At 44.6% G+C, this 21,345-nt stretch overlaps 1 protein-coding gene across 7 annotated transcripts in view; it reads right to left on the reverse strand.

Moving 5' to 3' along the window:
- Window positions 1-20,369, reverse strand: part of RBM47 (RNA binding motif protein 47) — an 80,799-nt gene extending 60,430 nt beyond the window's left edge. For 3 of the 7 annotated variants that reach the window (XM_054824097.1, XM_054824105.1, XM_054824091.1), the window contains exons 1-2: window positions 20,253-20,369; window positions 19,932-20,068 (exon numbers count right to left, since the gene is read on the reverse strand). In XM_054824097.1, coding sequence (XP_054680072.1) covers window positions 19,932-19,960 — 29 coding nt within the window. In that variant the 5' untranslated portion in view covers window positions 19,961-20,068; window positions 20,253-20,369. Of the gene's footprint in view, window positions 1-19,009; window positions 19,501-19,931; window positions 20,069-20,165; window positions 20,186-20,252 lie in introns of those variants that run through there. The other 4 variants (XM_054824098.1, XM_054824095.1, XM_054824093.1 and 1 more) reach the window with 2 other exon arrangements.
- Window positions 20,370-21,345: the final 976 nt, after the last annotated feature.

The following is a 21,345-nucleotide window of genomic DNA, read 5'->3' on the forward strand; positions in this document are numbered from 1 at the left end:
ACTGGAAGGCTGCTTTGGAGGGAGAACAGAGACGAGGGGGGGGCTAGCGAAATACTGGAGCCAGCAAGTTACCATTAAAGAATGCTGCCCACTTATGTAGAAAAACTGGGTGCCAGCCGCTCACCGACCCTGTTATTCAAGTTCTGCAGCCTGCAGCAAAGGGCTCCTAGAATTAGCTCTCCCAATCCGGTGATGAGACACCTCTGATGTCTGAAATGGGTTTGCCTTGGGGTTGTTAAATACCTGCTCCATGTGATCGGGCTAATTAAAAGTTTTTAGCCAAACAAATCCCTGTTTGTGAAGGTATAAAATCTAAGAGGATTAGATGTTAGTTAAACTAGACATAACTGAGAAACAAAGTTGTTGCTGTTAATTCTTAAAAATGCTACCCTAGTGCGTGCGGGTGGAAGGAGTGGATAACAAAATTAATCTGTGAAACAAAAGTCTCAGATGACAGTTAAATCAGGTATATTCCATAGAAAAAAGTATCTCCCTTGAATTCAGTATTACCACAAAACAGGGGAAGACTTTGTTCTACATACAGAAGGCAAAACCAGCTTTAATTAAAATTGTTTGATCTCCAGTATTCTTCTTGTAAAGGAAATGTAGGTATTTTCTATTATTCTGTAGGTTTACTGCCGTAGTCCATTGGCTACACAGGTATATACAAATAGCACCAAAAGCTGGCTAAGGACAGTGTAACTCCAAACTTTCATCAGAAGGATTGTCTGCTACTAAACTGAGAAAGCGGCCAACTCTCATTCCTCTTGTACTGACCAGCCGGGAAGTCAGTGGCTCTCGGTGACTTTCCACCCTGTCCTTCCACTGGGATAAAGAATTGGCTTCTTTTGCATATCCATGGGAATCAGAAGTCAACTGTTTTCTTCCTCCAATAAGGAACTGCTTGCAATAGCATCCCCAGTAAGGAAAGATTAAGGAAAATAGAATTTAGATTTGTGCTGAACAAATGTTTCCTCCCCACCAAAAAACCCACCAAAAATAGACCATCAGAGCCTCCAAACACCTCCTCCCCCTCTGAAAACACACTCTCGTCCTATGCCTGCTCAGAAATTCTCGACTTTATTCCCAGCGAGACTGTTCGGTTCGACAGCAGCCAGCAGCCCTCGCCATCAGCATCGGCTGCTACCTGTCTTTTCCCTTGTTTCGCTGCATCTTCCTGGGCAGACATCCCACGTATCGCAGGGTTTTATCTTGATGGCTCCCCTACCAGCCTCATTCTAGAACGCTTGCTAATGCTGGTAGCACTAATTATACTTTTATTTGAAGGTAAATACTTTGCTTCAGGACATAATAAGTATACACCTGATTTTGGAGCCTCTGAAAGAAGGCTGTTGTGCCGATCAGTGCCAATAAGGAAGGGGGAGATGTAAGAACTACCTCTACAGAAGTAAATGAAGTTAAATGACGTCAGCAAGCGTTCCTGGGCACTGGAAACTGCTTGTACCCTTTCAGGGTCAGAACAGCCCCAGACACACTTTGGGCCCGTGTCATTTAAATACCAGTCGCCCAAACGAGAGGGCAAATACTGCTCTGCCAGGAGCAGGCCAGGGTTTAGGATGATCTCTGGATCCTTCCTAACACACAGTTTGGGTGCAGCCATTTGGTTTTGGCGGGCGAGACAGCATCCTCCTCTGGAGGCAATCAGCCTCTGTGCCAGGGAGCAATTCTGGGCACGCTTAATTTAGTAGCAGAGATGTAGGTAATGGGCAACAGAGATAGAAAACCAAGCTCCTTCTTTAACAACCAAAATAAAGAAATCTTTTGCATCTGGAAATATTGAGGAAGATGATCAAATAATTAGTACTGCAACAAGTTTGTACTGCCTGCAGCTAGAAGAACTGCTCTCTGTAGAAGCAGGAATGTGGTTGAGCCTGCAAAAACGCGATAAGGGATCTATACCTAATATTTTTGGATGGTCTGCATATGTCAAAGGTACATTTCCACGGAGCTGAAAGAGCATTCAGGATTAAACACTCATGTAAAAACTTACTACTCAAACCAGCTGAGGATGGCTTGGCCATCAAGTGCCAGTGCCACATCTTTATTCCTGCTGGGAAGGTGAAAGTATCAAAAGTAGAGGTGTGTAAACAATCTTTTTTCTTTCTATCACAAATTGACTCTGGAAACAACAATAACACAGATTCTTTTCTCCCTCCTTTCTTGACAAAATAAAAAAAAATAAATTTCAATTTGATTTTTTTTCTGTGGTGCTTCTTTAAAATTTCTTACAATTTCCACATAAGGTGCTCCAAATTAAAAAGCAGCAATGTTTCCCTTGGAATTTTTATTTTACACAGATCAGATCATTTTGAAAACTTGACCCAAACTTACAAGTAGTTTTATTTTTACAAGATCTTTACGTTTTGGTAATTGTGCTGTTTACACAATTTTTTTTCCCCCAACTGGAATCCTGATGAATTTGCATATTGTAAGGGAAAGAAAAAGTACAGGTATGGATTTCTATGCTGATGTTTCATCACATGTGTGGGCAGATACTGGCTGTAGGTATAAAATACAAATTTAGTATATACAGATCTTGCTGATCTAGTAGACGGATTAAATAACACATCTCTGGCCCTTTTACAGAAGGATGATTCAAGCAATCCGTAGGTTCCTAGGCTGCTGCACAAGATCACAGCCTGATCACACGTGTATGATGGCATAAATAGATGAATAATAGCAACTGCATTTTCAGTCCCACCCACATTTCATCTTATTTTTTTTAAATCACATAACACCTACACACAATGCTTGGCTAAGACTGACAAACACAGAGTACAAGAAAATCAATATATTGTTTTCTGTGTTTGTGTAGCTCAGGAGGAAATAATAGCTGGGGTTTCTTTTTCCTTTTTTTTTTTTTCTTCTTTTAAGGAAATAAATCTGAGAAAACAGCAGGCAAGTGGTGAAAGCCATTAGTTGCCATGGGATTTCAAAAGGTAAGTCCTTGCACAAGTGCATGTGGGATTGGACTGGAGTGGAAGACAGCTGACCTACTCTAAAATCCTGCTGCCTGGCTTCCCAGTCGGGCTGCGGTCAGCTCTAGTGCACGCCATGACCTTGCCTCTTTTGAGAACTGGAAGAGTATTGCCCTTGACTTGAATGGAGGCAGGATCAAGCCCTACCCAGAAAGTTTCATACGCTACGTGTCATACGTGGATGCCAGCATTATGCAACGGGGTGAAAAATGAAAACCTGTCAGGCACAGAACCGGTGCACTCAAGGACATACTGTTATTTGTTTTGCAGCTTTGCCACTCTAACAGGAATTAACAATGTGCCATTGATAGCTGCCATGATAAAGTTAACCAAAACGTCTCATTTTTTAACTTTCAGAACGTGATCTAAACTTTTGATGGTAACGGCTTGCTTGGCCTCATGGGTTTTTTTGTTTTGTTTTGTTTTGTTTTAAATTTAACCTGAGAAAGCATTTACTTTTTCCAGCCTTCTCTCTACACTCTTCTCCCCTTTTGTCCCCCAGCTAACACAGTGGCAGATTGCATTCACCTCCCAATTCCTTTATTATTTATTTTTTCAACCAAGTTGGAAGGTATTGTAAGTCGCCAACCTTTGCTTTCTGGAAATTCTTTGGTGTATTACTGCATAGCAGAGTGGTGTGACAAGGATAAAGAGATTAGAAGTAATTTCATATAACTCCTTCTTCTGTCAAAATCTGCAGAGGGCTTTTGCTGGTAACTCTGAGTGTTACTGAAATTCTTCATTAAAAACTTTCAATATACGGGCAGGAAATCTCTAAGCACTAAGACACAGAGTAACCAAAACAGAGGGAGAGAAAGAATATTAAATGAAATTCCAAATAGAGAGAGAATACAAAGGAAAAAAACCCGCTCAAGTACAACAAGAATAATGCATGTTATTTCCAAGGGGGTTGACGCCAATTCAGCTTTGAAAGCCAGAAAACCACGTGCTGATTTTCACCAATTCCAAGAAATCAGGCATAACCAGTGCAGACACAGGCTCTCCTTGCCACCATTACACAGCTGAGGCAGCTGCGAGCTGCAGCTGGATGGTCACTAGTGCAGGCTGCAGTGGCTCACACAAAATTCAGGCTGTGTTTTCCCTGTATGTTGTACCAGCACACTGTACATACAGCCTATATGGGAAAAATCTGGCCAGCAGATGTGGAGCTTTTCCTGGTAAGGTGGTTGGGTAGGACCCCTAGTTTTGGCAGTGGGGGAAAGCAGGGGGGAAGCACAGGGAGAAGAAAGAATTAAATATGATCTGGCCAACACAGCTGGGCCAGTCAACGCTTGCACTGTAGACCTGACCAAAGCTTTGAAGATGAAAAGAAGGTGGCTTGCATTCTCTATGAACATCCCATTAAATGAACAGAAAAATGGACAGACATGAAATGGTAATGACAGTCTTGCATTTTTTAAAAGTTACCATCATCTGTTATAAAGCTGTCGTCATGCATTGCAGGTCCACCTCAAAGCCAGTGACCTTGCAGAACAGAGAAAGAGCCGATGAGCATGGGCACAGGTGCATGAAAGGGAACATACCGCTACCACGCTTGGTTAGGTGAAGAGTTTAAATGCTGTGTCTCCTATTAAAGGGGTGCAAACTCTTCTGCTTTTTTTTTTTTTTGGGTCCTTTTCTCTGTTTGTGAATCATCCACCCACTAGTTTTCATAAGCATGTTCACAACTCGAGCTTGCTCAATGAAGGCTGCAGCATGATCTGCTGTCTTTCAGACCACTCAGGACAGTAGGTTTCACAGAATCATATCACAAAATCATAGAATGGTTTGGGTTGGAAGGGACCTCAAAGATCATCTAGTTCCAACCCCCCTGCCATGGGCAGGGACACCCTCCACTAGACCAGGTTGCCCAAAGCCCCATCCAACCTGGCCTTGAACACTTCCAGGGATGGGGCCTCCACAGCCTCTCTGGGCAACCTGTTCCAGTGCCTCATCAACCTCATAGTGAAGAATCTCTTCCCAATATCTAATCTAAATCTATCTTCAGCCATTTGCTATTTGTGATGGGAGGTTACTCTGTGTGCTTTGTTTCTGACTCTGGATTTCAAACTGGTTGACCAGGGGCTGCTTTTCCCTTCAGCATCTGCAGTGCAACGGGTATCTTTCATTCGTCTGCTTCTGCTTCAGAACAATGCATTGAAAGAACTGAATCTTTGCCAGGTCACTCTGCCTGGGGCATTTAATGCATTCAGGCTTTGATCCTTGCATCTTTCAAGTGACTGAGGCTTTGGGGATGCCTCTAGGAGAGGGGAAGCAGCCTCTTGCACGGTTGTGGCTCAGCAGTAGCCTGGCTGAAGGCAAAGTACAAACCTCACCTGAAAACAGCTTAATTTCAGGTAATTGTCATTTGCAGTTATCATACACCAGGAAAAGGAGAGCCAAACACCCTAGCAGCACAGTGTGGATTGCTACATTTTACTCCTGCTTTTACAAACCACTTTTGTTAAACAGATCTCTAGAAGAGGTGTAATGTGGTGGTCAGAGCCATGCTGGATGTATTCCCTAAGCGAGGAAACATCTAACACTAGGAAACCTAGCAAGGGCAATATCCCAGTCCTCGGCACTCTCCTCACTGTTTGTCTTCTGTAATCTCTTCCTTCTTTATCCTCCTATCTTTTCTTATCATGCTGAGGACACCAGCCTCATTTATCTTTTCCACAGGCTGTTTTTCCAGCTGTAACGGTGTCAGTGAGATGCTACCCCTGCAAGATACTGGTCATCTGCCCTGCTGGGCTGGGCTCACCAGTTCTCCAGCCTGCCAGCGGGGTTGCGTGTGGGACCACTGCATCCAGAACAACCCCGAAACCAGCCCCTAAACCAGCACAATTCAGAGCTTGGGTGACTCTCACCCATGAGAGGCTGATGTTTGCTCCTACCTCTTTTACCCAACAGATGTGCAGAGATGTGATAAAACACAGAAACGGCCATGGCGCAGACACAACATCCTGGGATTCCCTCTTCCCAGCCCCAAACCTATTCAGCTGTTGGTGGCGAGATGTCTCTTCTTGTGGTGTCTCCTCCCAGTCCTGCAGCTCCCCGGCCATGCAGTGGCAGGGGGCTGGTGCCATCCCACCCCAGCTGCTTGCTCCCGGGCATGCACCCCGACACAGCCTCTCCAGTCTAGAAGGGACTGAAGCGTCACGGTGCTTTCCCTGGGTACCTTCCATCCTGACAAGCAGTACCACTGCCCTCAGCCCTGTGTTTCACTAGGCAAAGGTGCCAGCCTGGGTCTGGAAGGATGCTGCAGACTTGCGCATGAGAGAGAGCGCGCTGCAATGTGCTGCTCCCCCTGCAAAGGGTCAGGGGTCCCCTGGAGCACCCAATATTTGGAAGCTGGGTGCTGCAAATTGGATCATGCACTACCCTAGACCCTCATGGGAGACGGTGGCCTCCTTCATTCATCGTCTGGTGCAGAGGGTGGCCCTGCTCCAGCAGTGAAGCTAGGTTTGGGCACTGATGGTGGTTGCTGCCCCCACCACTGTCCCAGAGATGTCGGAGGGGATGTGTTGCCTGATCCACTGCAAGAAAAGGGAACTTGTAGCTAAGGCAGATAAATAGGCTCTTGATTACTGCTTTCTGTCCTCGCTCTGCACGTGGATCCTCTGTATCACTGGCCAAGTCATTTAAACCAAGCTTTGTACAGATGGTTACCAACTGCATGTTCCTTATTTTGGGGTGGGAACATTTTCTGGTCTGCAATTTGCTTGCAGAAGCAAAGAGCACTTAGAGTTGCAGATGAACTCACTGGGAAATGCACTTTGAAAATGTGGATCTTAAGCAAAACTAAGTAACTAAGTTTTCTGGAAAATAGAGTCATAAGGCAAGCAGTGGGACTGACTCATACTGCTAGCTGAAGTGTAAAAAAGAAAAAAAAAAAAAAGCAGCAATTTATTTTGCCCCAAGGCAAACATTTCATTTCTGGGTTCTCTACCCCATTTTTATTGTTAAATTTGGTCAAATTTTTAAATGAAATGTCATTCCAAAGCAAAAGAAGTGGTTGCATTATTTCAAAAATCTGGAAATAACAATTCAATGTATTTGCATACATTTATTTCTGATCACCCAAAATAACCTCTCAGCTTGACATAAATCTATAGCCACAGCTTGTTAGCCCTTAAGCACATTTTTCAGTGAAGACGACCTTTAACTAAAAAAGTTCACCTGTGCCTGGCCCTGGCACCCTAAACTGTAGAGTCAAAACTATGGTAAACGTCTTAATTTATATTCTGTGTCCCTATTTTTTTAGTAAATAAATATCAAAAGGTTGTTGTGCAGGTTATCTCATTACTGTTTGTAAGTATTTAAATGCTATAGAGATGAACACCATTAAAAAGCCAAAGAGTAAAAAAATCTCTCTTCAGAGCAAAGCAATGCAAGAGCATGAACCATTTGCGTCCTGAACAGCAGGAGCAAAGAAATCTAAATATTTAAAGTAAATTGCTCACTGACCACCCTCCTTTTCATACATGGTATATGGCAAGGATCCTACGAAAAACCCTCAACAGTACTGTGTCAAAAAAACAGGATCATACTATAATAATACGTACCAGAAGACAAATGAGGATTGTGCAGGCTATAAATCTGGCACTAGCTGTATTACACACTTCATATTTTTTCTGAGTAGGATGTATCTGTGCACTGTTTCCTAAGCTTGTATATATTTTTTTTGGATGCAAACTGAAACCCAACCCCAAGTTCCATCATGTGGCATCCTACTGATGTGTGTGTCACCCGGAGGGGCAGCACATGAGATTTACTGCATGGAGTTCTGCTCCATGAAGTAACTGAGTAAATCACAGAGGCAGGGCAGCAGCCCAGCCTGGCATTTACTGGCAGCAGCAGCGAAAGAGAGAAGAGGCAGGAGTGAGGGGCTCCTTCTAGCTTTCCAAGGGAAAGGTGGTGCTAGAAAAAGCCCCGGATTCTGGATTTACATCCCCAAGCGCTCCAGCTCGGGCTCCATCCAGGCTCCTTGGATGAGCTGCTCCATCTCCCCCTCCTGCCCTTGTAGGATACCTGTGCCCCGGCTCACACCATTACCTCCCTCTGGTCATTATCTCTCACCCCAAGTTCCCCTACTTGGCTGGCTCCGTTTGCAGCGCCCCCATGTCAGACCCTGCTCCCAACAGTGCTGTCTCCCTGTGCAGCCACCAGTTCTCAATCTCTTCCATTTGAGTTATCCCCTTAAATCCCCCCTTCCATCAGCCTTCTGACTCCCCATCAGCTTTTCCAGGCAGACAGTTGTCTTACCTCTCCTACTTTCTTGTCCCTCTTCTCTCTCTTCTCTTCCCTTGCTCCTAGATCCAACCTGCCCATCACAGCCCCAAGCCCCAGTACCTGTTTTTTTGCTTCCTTTACCTTTAGATGCCCTATATACTGTTCTGGAACCTAGCAGCCTCATACCAGACCTGCAACTAAAGTCTTGCTCAGACTGGAGCATATGCAGTGTGAACAGTCGTTTCTGGGACTTGGATGTAAAAAGTTGAAGTTTCCACTAAACACATGGAAACTGTGATTTTCAAAGGTTTATATCCTGCTTAAACCTGGGTACGTCTGTGGAAAAGCCACTTCCCTGCTAAAGGTCAAATCATTGCCCTAGGAAGAGGTTGCAAAAAAAGCAAATTCTCTAACTTTGATTTTCAGAAACAGTTGAATTATTTTAGGTTAAGCAACTCCCAGGCCTCTAGCCAGGCAAATGCTGAACAATTCACGTGCCTCAGGTGGACATTTTGCCATGCGATGTTTCAATCCAGAGACTTAAAGCTTTGCAAAATTACGAGCAAATGGAAATAGTCTCCTACTAGAAAATGCAGGGCATCCTTATTAACCAGAGCTGCTCTGTCTTCTTTCTTTTTCATCTGCTTGTACAATGGGAACTTTGGATGCAAAGTTTCCTGCACGTGGAACAGTTACAGTCCCAGATCTCTATAGGTTATATTGCATGCACAGGTTTATCCAGAGTGCGCTACAACAGTTCTATTAATTAATACTAAAGCCTTTTAGCAGTGCATTTCAAACTGCTTTTCCGCAAGCAGTGATCCAAAGCAGAAACCTGGGACTTGTCACAACCAGCACCCTGGGGGCTCCTGGATCTCCCCTGGCCCTGGGGTTTCACAGCAAGCACTGCTCACCTGCGCTGGCAGCAGAACTTCATTCTCACTTCACAGGGGCCCAACTGGGGCACAAAACGCAACCTGCTGGGCACTTCCCAGGCCTCCCTTGATGGATTGCGCCATTGGTGATTACAAAGACCTACGCAACACCAGCAGCAGTTCCCAAAGGCTCCCTTGCCCCAGGGCTGTGGGGCTGCTGAGGACAGTGTAGGAAGGGGAGCCCAGAGGTTTGGGTTAGGTGTCCAGCTGATCAGCAGCTTCCCTGATCCCTCCTCAGGGCTCTTGCAGCACAACTGCCCAACCCTATAAAAATGCAGGCATAAGCCAAAGACACAGAAAAAGCCCTGAGATTTGCCACAGCTCCCCGAAGATCAGCCATAGCAGATCCTGCTGGAAGATCTCACAACCCGATGGGACGTTCAGCTATACCAGCAGAGACCAGTAACCACAAAACAGATATCCACAGCAATCAGAAACAACCCACTTGACCGTACTGTTGTTAACTTGTCCGTGCTATTTTCTGCGGCAGGGCAGGGACGTGAACCCAGGTTTCCTAAGCTTTACACTGGTCCTGCAAAACCAGTCATTCATACACTTTTTGCTTCTTGCCTGGCTTGTTCTACACCCTATTGCACATATACATACAATAAATAGCATGTGTGAACTCATAAGAAACCTTTATTTAATAGTGATTGACATTTGCAAGAGCTTTAAGAATGCAATGATTTTGGCATCGGTTACTTTCCAGGTAAGGATTAACAAACTGATGAGTTAACAACCAACTGATGTTCTTTGTTTAAAACAGGCTGCATTTCAAAATGGAGGCAGCTTTCAGATTTTTTGCAGAAAGATTGTGCTTTGATTTGGAAATAGGGAAACAGAGCAAGGATTGCAACATGAAACAGATAAGATTAGATGAAGAGGAAATGTGATAGAAATGGTTTGGATCCGTAGAAGGAGCAATAAAATGCTGTTCATCTCACATTGTTCATGTTTACAGTGCTTCTTTTAGGAGACACAGAGGTAGTGCCCCCTTGTCAGAGGTAAGGCAGAAGCTAAGCCCTTCCCGCATTTTGGCGTCATGGCTGGAACCCAGATTTGAACAATGTAGAAACGCAGTGACAATGAAAGCCTGGTTCCTTCACCTTGCATGTCATTCAGAGCTCCCGACATTGGCAGGGAGGGGGTTCAGCCCTTCTCCTTTTCCATGGTACCAGCATCTCTGTATCCAGCTATGTAGTGCTCTGAACCAGCTAGCATATGCCCTGGTGCTCCACAGACCCCTTGCTCAGCAACCCCTCGCTCTGCATCCTTGCAAACACGCATCCTGCTCCAGGATCCCCAGCCACAGACCCAAACTCACTGACAGGCACAGGCAGAGCAAGCAGACAGTGTAGAGGTCCCAGAAACTGGCACCCATGCTGGAAGGTGAAGGCAGACATCGCATGATGGAGAAGCAGTGAGTCAGCAGTGGGCACTGCGTGCTGACTGCCGTATCGCACCATATGGATGGAGTCTGGCCACTGAGGAGTTTCGATCCTGTGGTTTTGGCCGAGTTTTGTTTTGAACCCAGAACTCAGAAAGAAACTTGCACAACAACGACTAGCAAGCTTATCTAATGCTCTTTGCACCAGCTTTAGCTCTGGAAAGGGTTTGTCCAACCCATTTGTGGGTACTCCTAGGGCATGACCACGCGTGGGGACAGATAGCCTCGTATCTGCCCTGTGGTAGCATGATTACAGCTCCCAAACTGTACAAGGAGTACAAGGAAAAAAAGAACATACAGTTGCCTATGTATTAAAAACACGAAGGTGTGTCCAAAGATACTATAAACTTACACACCTGCTTACAAATCCCCTGTGCAGTCTGTGCCTTGAGTACCTGCAGCATTCATGGAGAGCTGTGGTCTTTAACTGATTTTCACTATTACCAGTATGATGCTTTATTGCAAATCTAACCTTCTAGGCTTATGGATACATGGCATTTTTCATAAAACTAAGTTTATTACACTGCCCACAGGTAAGTAGCTTGCACTGTCAGCAGTTTTGCTTTCATTTTCTTTGGAGACCCTGTATATTTTTTTTTTTACACAACTTATTTAGAAAAAACTGTTGTGTCTACTGGAAAATACGAGGGAGAGATGCTTCATGCTAGAAGCAGGTGCATCCCTATCACCTCTTGTATATCTACAGTATGTTCTTTAACAGCCCGTCTCCTGTGGCACTCCTCAAGAGTGCATTTGTAGCATTTCACAAGAGGAGAGGGAAAAAAAATACTTATTTCTAATCTATTGGTGGGGAAACTATGGCACAGTGAGGGAAAATAATCCTGTCAAGATCATCCCCCTAAAACAGAGACAAAGATGGTAACTAAACACTGATAGCTGACTGACAGTGCTTTGGTAATTAAAAATCCAGCACTGAGACTGATTTGTGATGATACCTGCTGTGTATATACAGAGAAGCCTACATCTGTTTAGAAGCAGCAAGGTATTCCCCAAACAGGTGCAAAGTTAAACTTAGCAAAGCTTTGTTCTCTGCACCTATACAGGTACAGAGCACTTTTACTGACTTCACTGAAGTCAGTGATCACTGATACCAGCATAGAATAAAGGCTACTATTTGCACGAGGAGTGCAGTAACATATAAATATATAAAATAAAAAAGTAAACATTTATATATTTATATAAATAACATACTTTTCCTTTCTCTCTCACTCTCTTTTTTCTTTAAAGCTCAGAGATCTACAGATGGAAATGCCAGGATCTGGCTCAGATTTCAGCCTCCTCAGTAAAGCCACAAGCTGAGGCGGATTGGAGAGGCTGAGCCCTCCGCTGCGTTGCTTTACCGATGGGATGGACACCACAACAGTGCCAACAGCCTGCTTGCACCAACCTTATGGCCCAGGGGCTAGCACGATCGCAGGTAACATACCTCTCAAATCCCTGCCGTGTTTTAACACTGCCTCTCTTCCCGCTAGCATAGCACCACACACCCAGCTTTGGGAGGTGACAGGAATCAAAAAGCCACAGTTAAAACTCCAGGTAATGTTGTAGCTAGAGGGAAAAAAGCCCTGGGACTCCTTTGTTAGCAAAAGAGCCATTTGCCCTGGGCTTTTCCCATTCTGATGAGAAAGCCAACAGCCAAGGCCACCAGTGCCTCCAGTTCAAGCAATACTTAACTGCATTTACTCAGGGCTTCTGGCAGTTCATTCCACATCCCTCAGAGTTAGACGTTTTATACAGTGCCCTATATATCAACCAGACAGTCAGCTGATAAACTTTCCTGAGGCAGGTGGCCATGGGAATGGCCAGGAATTTGCACAGGAATTTCAACAGGAATTTTCTTAGACTCATAAGGTCAGCAGACAGTAAAAACTAAAATTGTCAGTCTGTCTTGCTGCTTACCAGGAATGTAAGCTTGCACATGAATACTTGCAGAAAAAATGGATTTTCAAGAGAAATAAAAATTGAACATCAGAAGACATGGTCTCTGATCTTCTCAGCATCTCAAATAAAGACCTGCAAACACCCATAGTAAAACAGAGGTCAGAGGAAAGACCTTTCAATATCAGGACAGGCTCCAGGAGCTGCAGGCTGGCGCTAACAAGGCAGTGAGGAGCAGAGCAGCCACAGACACATTCAGGAGCCGCTGCCTGTCTCAGACTGCCTGTCTCAGACTGCGTTCCCACCGATCACATGCCATGGGAGGCAGAGCACCCTTTTTTTTTTTTTTTTCCGTTCCTTGCAGGACAGCTGTGGCCTGGTTGAAGCTTGCTCCTGGGCCCTGGGGTTGTACAGCATGGCTGGGTACGTCTGCAGCTGCCCTGGGCCTGAGTGCTCAGGGTGAGCAGACAACCTTGTCAGCATCATCTCCTCGCCCTGTTTACTTCATAAACACTGAGTAAGAAACACAGCGCAGAAACGATAGGCACGTTCAGATCTCCTTGATCCAATCTGAAGTGCCTCCAGCTTCCCATCCACTGAACGTGCACATTCAGCAAGTCAGATAAAGGTGGGTCTTTTCTTGCCCACTTCATGAGGCCAAGAAGCCAAGGACAGAGTCAAACTTCAAAAGCCACAGATTGTACTGCAATCCCAAAAGTCTGAATACATCCACCCATGAAATCTATCTCTGCTTGCAGCTTTACCTGCAACTATGCTCCTGCGGGCTTCAGGCACCTTATTAGTGCTATCTTTAATGGGAATACTAATGACAGTGAAACGCTCTCTGTGAGGAGTAGCCCTCACATTAGGATGTGGGTACCAGCATGTGAACTCTAGTGAAATTGCAGCGTCCACAGCCAACAGAAATTTTACTGCCAAAAGCAGGCACATGACGTGGACATGGCCTAAAGTCATGTTAATAATGTGAATATTTTATTAAGGTGAGCTGAACACGCTCTTTTGCTGTAAAAACATGTCCCTGCGTGCACGTTTGTGTTTGACTATCTTCCCTCCTTGCCTTTGGTGTCTTTTTTCCCAGCTCTGGTTCTTCCTCTCTCCCCAGCCCTGAGAGCTCCTGCAGGCGCACCCTGTGTGCTGCCTGCCCAGTCCTCACAGCCTCTATTTCTCACTCCATCACACACTACCGCTTTAAAGACCTGTTAGCCACAGTCTCTTCATACCTCCCTCCCTCCCTCTAGGTCCTGAAACCTTGTGACTTCAGCAGCAAGGCTTTCAAACCCTACTGAAGCATCTCTGTCTCAGATTTTCCCTAACTGGGATCAGACTGTATTCAGTGGGTTGATCTTTTCTCCTCTTCCTCCCTCCTCCTTCTCTTTGCAAGGATCCCTCTCTTCTCATTCACGCCCTTCCCTGCCTGGCAGACACCTCCCCTTCACCCAAGTCCACCACCTTCCTCCTCTGGTTTTGATTCTCCATTTTCCTCTTCTCACTGTTGCTGATTTATGCTGATGACCCGTATCATCCCCTCATCATGCTGTGTCCACCTCACCTATTCCCTTCCTCTGCTGCCCTGGTCCTTTTCTTTTACTCATAAAAAAAGACCGCTTATTTGGCATGCACTGCTCAGACTCCAGGCTCTCTACTGCTGAATTTCCCCTGCACTAACCTTCAAGTGGTCCCATTCAGCACCATCCATTAGCCTCCCCCATTATGTCTCACCATTCAGCCTTTCTGTGATTTCCACTCCATCAACCCTGATGACTTCTCTTTTGCTTTTAACCCTTGTCTTGCTACCAAGTTCAATTGCAATTTCTTCCTATACTTCAATTTCCTTCAGTTTGCTTCCCCATCAATATCCAGCCCAGCTGATGCCCCTCACCCACTTTTTCTGCTGTCTTCTGAAAGGCTGTCTGCTGAAAACTTAGCCATCGTTTCCAGCTCAACGTGGATAAAGCAGAGTCCCTAATACCCCCATTCTCAAGGGATACCCATAATCTCTTTTCTGTTCTTTCCTCAGTGACAGTTACAGCTCTGTTTGCAGGCAGGGCACAGTTTTTATTTGGGCAGCCTCACTTTCAAGGTACAGCTAAGATCTGTTGATGCCTTCTGCTTACACGTCTAAGACATTGCCTATTCTATCTTTCCTCGTAGCTAAAACACTTCTCCAGGGTCTCACCCTCACGTTAGCTCAGTCATGGTGACATCCTTTTCTCTGCTTTCGTAATTGCAATCTTGTTCCACTGTTTCATCTTCCAAATGCAAATACAAGTGTCATTTTCATAGCCTGATGTTTCCCGTGTGCCACTCATTTTGGTGCTTCTCTTGACCAGCTCTCCGTTCCATAACAAATAAAATATAAGGTGTCCTTACACACAGCGCTTGCGCAGGCAGGCGGAGCTCAGCTGAGTGATGAATGGGTGCCTTTTGCAGCTTTTGAACCCAATTTATATTTCTCATCAAGTATCTTTTCTATTTTCCCTCCTAATTCCTCCCTGGGAGTACTTTCCTGGTCACAACTGCAGAGAAACTTTGCTCATCTCTCTTAAATTCCTTCTAAAAACCTCTCCCTTGCTGCTGAAACAGTGCAACAGCAGCCAGGCTGCTAGCATGCTGTGCCTGCTCTGTACGCAGCTGACCCCTCTCACCACTTCCTCATGCTCCACCCCATGTCTAACCCATCTCTTGCCTCTCGCCAGTTATTTAATGCATAAACCCCGCACGGCAGTGACAGGCCTTCCACTCCGCCTGCAGAGCAGGTACACACAGCAGCAACACCCCGGTCAGGAATCCCGGGTCTATGACAGTGCAATAATTAATGACATCTTTAACGTTACCGAGAACTCAACTTGCTGAGGCTAAACCTACACCCTGAGTTGTGGTGGAGCTTACTAAGTTTCTCTGATAAGAGACAGAAATGCAGAGGCAGTGTTTCAGTTTATTCCAAAGGTAGAACTCAAGTGCATCCACTGGCTCCTCAACAGGCCAAAACACAAATGCAAATCCTGAGCTACATCACTTAGGCTGGTGTTTCTCCAGAGTAAATCTCCCCATGGCCCCAGCATTGGTGAACAGGACAGAGAGGATTTTGGTTGTTAGTGGTTGGTTAAGCCATGTCCACTTTGGAAATAGCTGAAAGTTACTTTTGTATTGTGATTCTTGGTAGAGGATTCTCGTGCATTTCTAGTGTCTTCCCATCTCGTGCCAAATAAGCCCATCTATGCTGATTTAGTCTCAGCTTTATGGTCAAGCTAGGTAAAAGATAACATCCAGACTCTACATATATTTTGTAAAGCATACACTTAAAACAGTATAAATAACCCCTCTCCATTTCAGATGAAAGTTTGCTTGTGATCATGGCAAATGAAATACTGGAAAGGACAAAAATGCCCTCAAATACCAGGTAGCCAGCTTTGCAGTTACTAAGAAGTTGCTTTGCTCTGTTGAGTTTACTGTGTCACCAAAACCTGAACAGCCATAGCTATACAAAGCCTGCATTGTCTCAGCAAGGCTGCTGAGAAGATGTTCCTGATCTTGGCAAGAGCTAGGTGTACCCGGAAGCATTTTATTGAAAGAAAAAATTACAACAGCAGAAAGAAATATTATTTTAGGCATCTTACTGGAAAGGTAAAGGTCAGAGTCCTTCCTTCTGCTAAAGCAGCATGCAAAAATATTCTGTTCACAGAAACCTTCAAAACTGCACCTCAAAATCCCCATCTGAGACAAATTTCAAAGTGACTCAACTACAATATAAGGAAGGATTTGTCAGTTTAGGCCATCAGTAATTTGGAGATCTCAACTACCTGATGAGGGAGGCAACTACATACACCCATACACGGGCATGGCAGTAGTCTCTTCATAGTCAGGTAGATCTGCTTCCTTGGTACCAAGCAAACCTGATCGTTATGTTCCTCCAAGTCATTGATTTCTTATTTTCAACAGGAACAGGCTCTGGCAACGTTTTTTCACAAAGAGCACATATTTTCCCCTATTAAATTTCTCAACAAATCAGAGCAATGTTGATTTGGGAAACCATGCACAGCTGATCAGGGCTAGCGGTTTGAATGGAAAAGTCAAGATGATGTTAATACTTGACCTATCAGTGTAGTATAACATCTGCTGGAGTTTGTCACTCTAATAGTGCTCTGGCCTCCTATGGTAAACCAACAGGTGCTTGTATGCCCACTCCAGAGTAACTCCTGGATCTTCTTCTCTAGATGCTCTTTAAAAGAATAGGATATTAATAAATTTTGAATATGTCATTGTCAACCCCATGAACAGGACTTCAGTATACACTTAAAACCATAAAAATAAATTTCACTGGTTGTCGGAGCCAGCAATATATCTATGATGGTAGAAATATGAATCAGCATCTATGTTGCTGGGATTAAATATTTTTAACCAGCTATCAAAAAAGCATTGTTTCCAGCTTTTTACCCAAGTGGTCTTAATTTTCACAGGGGGGAAACAGCTGACAGTGGGGAAAAAATATCCCAACAAGCAAAAGCAACCCCCTCTGCCTTCTGTCAGATGCTCTCACAGCTTTTGCAGAAGAGGGTGTATCATTTTACAGAGTGGTGGCAAAGGAAGTGAGCAGCCCCAAAAGCAGACCCCAGTGCCTGGGAGAGCCATGCCAAAGCCAGCCACGCACAGGCCACGCAGGGTCAAGGCTTCAGACCAAACTGCCATTGAAACATTATTCCCTGAAGGCCCTGCCATCTCCACTGCTTATATTAAATACTTTTATTCCAAGGTTTTCAACTTTTTTTTTTTTAATCTGGTGTATGGAAGGCAGCACATCCCTCTACTTCCTAAAACTTCAAATGAAGATTTTGCATCCTGTGCTGCTGCAGGGACACACAGAAACGATTAGCAATTGTGTTTACATGCCAGCCAACTCTAAATATTTCCCTAACAACACCTAGGGCCCGGAGCCCGTGTCTCAGAAGATGTTGATACCCGAAAGCAGGGGAGGGAGCCGGCGTCTCCCTGCGCAGGGAGGCGAGGTGGGAACCCTTGCCATCAGCTCCCAGCGGGATGCACGGTTTTAAAACCAGCCAGGAGAAAAACCTCTCCTGGGACGGGAACATGCAGGGGAGCGGGGAGAGAAGGAGAGAGAACGAACGCCCAAGAAAAGTGTTTGTATCTTCATTTATCTCCCAGACAGCAGTTTGTTAGCCTTCAGCAATTGTGCTATGAGTCTGCCGGACACCAAACAGCGTCGCATTCCCGGCGTTATCTCCGTTTCCTCTCCAAGAGCGCGCGTTGCCTTCCAGTTTTCCAGCTGTATACCAGGCTCCGCTTAACACCGTGGGCGACCTCTCGCCCCCGCAGCCTGGCACCTGTGGCACGCCGGGCCGGGCGCGCAGCCCACCGGCAATCCCGCTGGCAGCCGGCCTGCGCCCGGCCGCTCGCTACCTCCTCGGTTGCGAAAGACGCCTAAGTTCCCCCTCTCGCATCATGTGAACTCGGCTCAACTGGTAAAGAATAATTGCAGGCTTGTCCAAATTATCATTTGCAAAGTCTAGGAGGTGCATAAAGGCACCAATAGTCAATTTGTGTTAGCCTCGGGCGGCTCATTTCAGCCTGGTCTTACGCTCCTGCCCTCTGCCAGGTCAGCCCAGCTGAGCTGGTAACATTTAGGAGGGATTTTGCGACTTGTTAGGTCCCAGCCCATCTTTAACTAGTATAATACTTTGGCTTTAGCTCAAAATTTTATTTTAAATTCCTAAGAAGAAATGAGCTGTGTAGCTTTCCCTCTAAAACAAAAAAACAAACAAACACACCCCACCCCCCCACCCCAAATCAGCTATTCTTTTAACATGAATTAGGAGTCCCTGGTATTTCTCATCTAATCACACATACCTCAGAGTGCAGGAGACGCTTGACCTCCTGATCCATACATGTATTTTAAACGGTCATCAGAAACTTTTCCCAGATAAGATCCCATTCTTATGCTAATGTCTATAACAGACTGGCAGACAGCAGCCTATCTCAGAGCCCTCTTGTCACCTCCCTGTCACTTGTGCCACTGCTCCGCGTTCTGTGCAAACCACAGTATTTTAAATGTTGAAAAAGACGAAACAGCCACACAAACAAAATACTCCTTCCAAAATTGCCGCCAAAGACACTAGGCACATCATGGTGTAGTTTTTCTTTGACACGGAGAAACATATATCTTTTAAATTAAAACTCAGATCTGCAGATCACTTCTCGCTCTGTCCTTATTTAATACCTGCTTTAGCCTCTTATCTGTCATCTTTCCTCAGAATCATCAGAAATCCGTGGCTTGGAAAGAGTCACCGAAACTTCACGGAGAATCTCTCTCCATTTGTCTTTTCCCTCTAAAAATATTTTTAAACGTATTTTCTGAGCAAACTTCTGTCCTCTCACGTTGTCAACCCAATCACAGAAGAGTAAACCCTCAGGTAAGGACAGAGTAAGAGCAGAGCAAACCGAAAAGCGACGGTACCTACCTGGAGCCCGCCTCAGCACCCAGCACCATTCGCAGCAACAGCAATGTTTCGGGGCAGCAACCTAATGCATTTTCCTTTCTACCACCCTGCTAAATGAGGGTTGAGCAACTCCTCACACTGCTGCTTGGAGCAACAGCTCTCCCAGCCTTACCCCCCTCTCTTGGCTCTTTTTTTCTTTTCTTTCTTTCTTTTTTTTTTTAACAGAGTTTTTGCGCACTAAAACTTGCAATTAGTACCAGCTAAGCTAAAGCCCCTGCTCGCCCCTGCCCTAAGCCGCACATTCCAGGGCGCTGAGCGGGACGCTGAGCTCCTCGCCGGCACCGCGGAGCTCTTCCAGCCCCAGACCCGACTTTCTGCTTACAGATTCGATAAGGCTGCAGGAGCTCAGGAACACGCACTGAAACTCGGACAGGGGAAAAATTGGTCTCTCATCCTCAGCCTGGGTGTTGGGTTTTTTTTTAATCCCCCCCTTCCTCCTCCCTTTCTCTCTGCACTCACAGTAGCAAGGTTGTCTCTTGACTACTCCCTTCCTTAAACTCACCAAACCAGATTTTTACTCCCAACACCTTCCCGTAAATCTGAACTGAAATTTTACCCTGCTCACTGAGCCTTGGCTGGCTGAGAGCCAGTGCAGCATTCCTGTTGTTTTAAGAGGGCAGATAAAAAAAAAAAAAAAAAAAAAAAAGGATGAAAAGAGAGAGGGAAACCTGTAGAGATGCAAAGGCTAGAAGGAAGCAAACTTTTTGAGCAGCTTTACTAAAAATGCTGTGGGAGGGAGAGATTCCCTGTAATGTTTAAAGGGCTAAACTAGTGATTTTTTTTTTTTTTCGGCAGTGTCAGTCATGAGAAAATACCCCCCTCAGCCACCTGCATCCTTCAGGTGGATGGAGATTTGAAAAGAAAATAAACCGCTGGTACTCACCTGAAGGATAGCATCGCCGGCGTTAGCATAGCAGGGACAGGAGCCTTTGCCTGATCCAGTTACCCCAAGGCAGCGGTAACGTTGGTTAAAGAAGTGCCACATTTTACCCTTTTCTGACCTAAAGTTACATGTGGTTTCTAGAAAAAGAACAAAAGAGAAACAAGTTTATTTAAAAAAAAAAAAACAAAAACCAACCCCAAAACCCAACCCAAACCAGCCAAGCCTTCTTTTAACCTCCGGGTGATCCCTCTGACCGTTGTCTCGATGCTTAAAGAAACAATGAAGCCAGACTGTAAACTTTCTCACCCCCCTTTACATTACCTGTCTGTGCCTGGCTATGGGCTTTGATGTATTGAAACAAAGCAAGCACAAGACTTGTTTATAGTAAATGAAACCAACCAACAGAGAGATCTAATTCAGACTTGTGACTAAACAAACTGCAACAGGAAGCACACACCAGCAGATTTCATTTTTTTTTAGTAGTAATTCCTGCTTGCATTGTCATGCAACAGAAAAAAAGAAAAAAAAAAACCAAAAAAGTTTAAAAAAAGTTTTCTGCTTCTCCCTTCAGCCACTTTTGTTCAAATGCAGGGGTTTTTTTGGTGGTTTTTGGGTTTTTTTTTTGTTGTTGTTGGAGAACAGTCCAGTCGATGTTTCATCACTTATATGCAAATATTTAACAGAACAATATTTACCACCAGTAGTGATCTAAAGGTCTTATTGTTTCCCTGTGCAGGAGGTTTCTGCAACTGATTAGTTGTTGTTCTGCCCACCCCCCCCCCCCCCAGTTAACATCTGATGACTAGACACAGGCTCTTCATCTAGGATAGGTGGACAAAGTAAGCCCCCAACAAACAGTAGATTAGGAGTCCTACACGTTAAATCTTTAAAGAATAAATATTATTGGAGGGTAAAGCTAGTGACAGAAATTAATTCTTCCTAATTCTTCATAATTTTTAAAATAATTCTTTTTATTCTTAATTAATTCTTAGGAATTCTTAATTAAGAAGTCTTAATTCTTCTTAATTTTTAAAAGAAATATTCAGAGCTGAGTACACACTGCTTTGTTGCTGTTATATTACCTATGTTTTTTGAAAGCAGTTTGTCCTTCTAAACATGTATTTCTCTAATTGTATTCATTTTCCAGTAGAGAAAAATCCCACAGGTTTTACCTAAGCAAATCCACCTTGACTCCCTAAGAGAGTTTTGCTTCAGGCAGAAACTGATGAATCAAACTGTAATTGGGATACCACATAAAGCCACACAGCCTGTTGCAAAGTTCAAGTTAGCAGTATGTTCTCTCCAAACTATCATAATTCCAAATTTGATAAAGCAATGTGATTCCTGTTTTAGCAAATGCATCAAGTATATATATAAAAAAAAAATCTTTCAGAACTTACCAGTGTTAATGAGC

Source organism: Grus americana, chromosome 4 (genome assembly GCF_028858705.1).
Source record: "Grus americana isolate bGruAme1 chromosome 4, bGruAme1.mat, whole genome shotgun sequence".
Lineage (NCBI taxonomy): Eukaryota > Metazoa > Chordata > Aves > Gruiformes > Gruidae > Grus > Grus americana.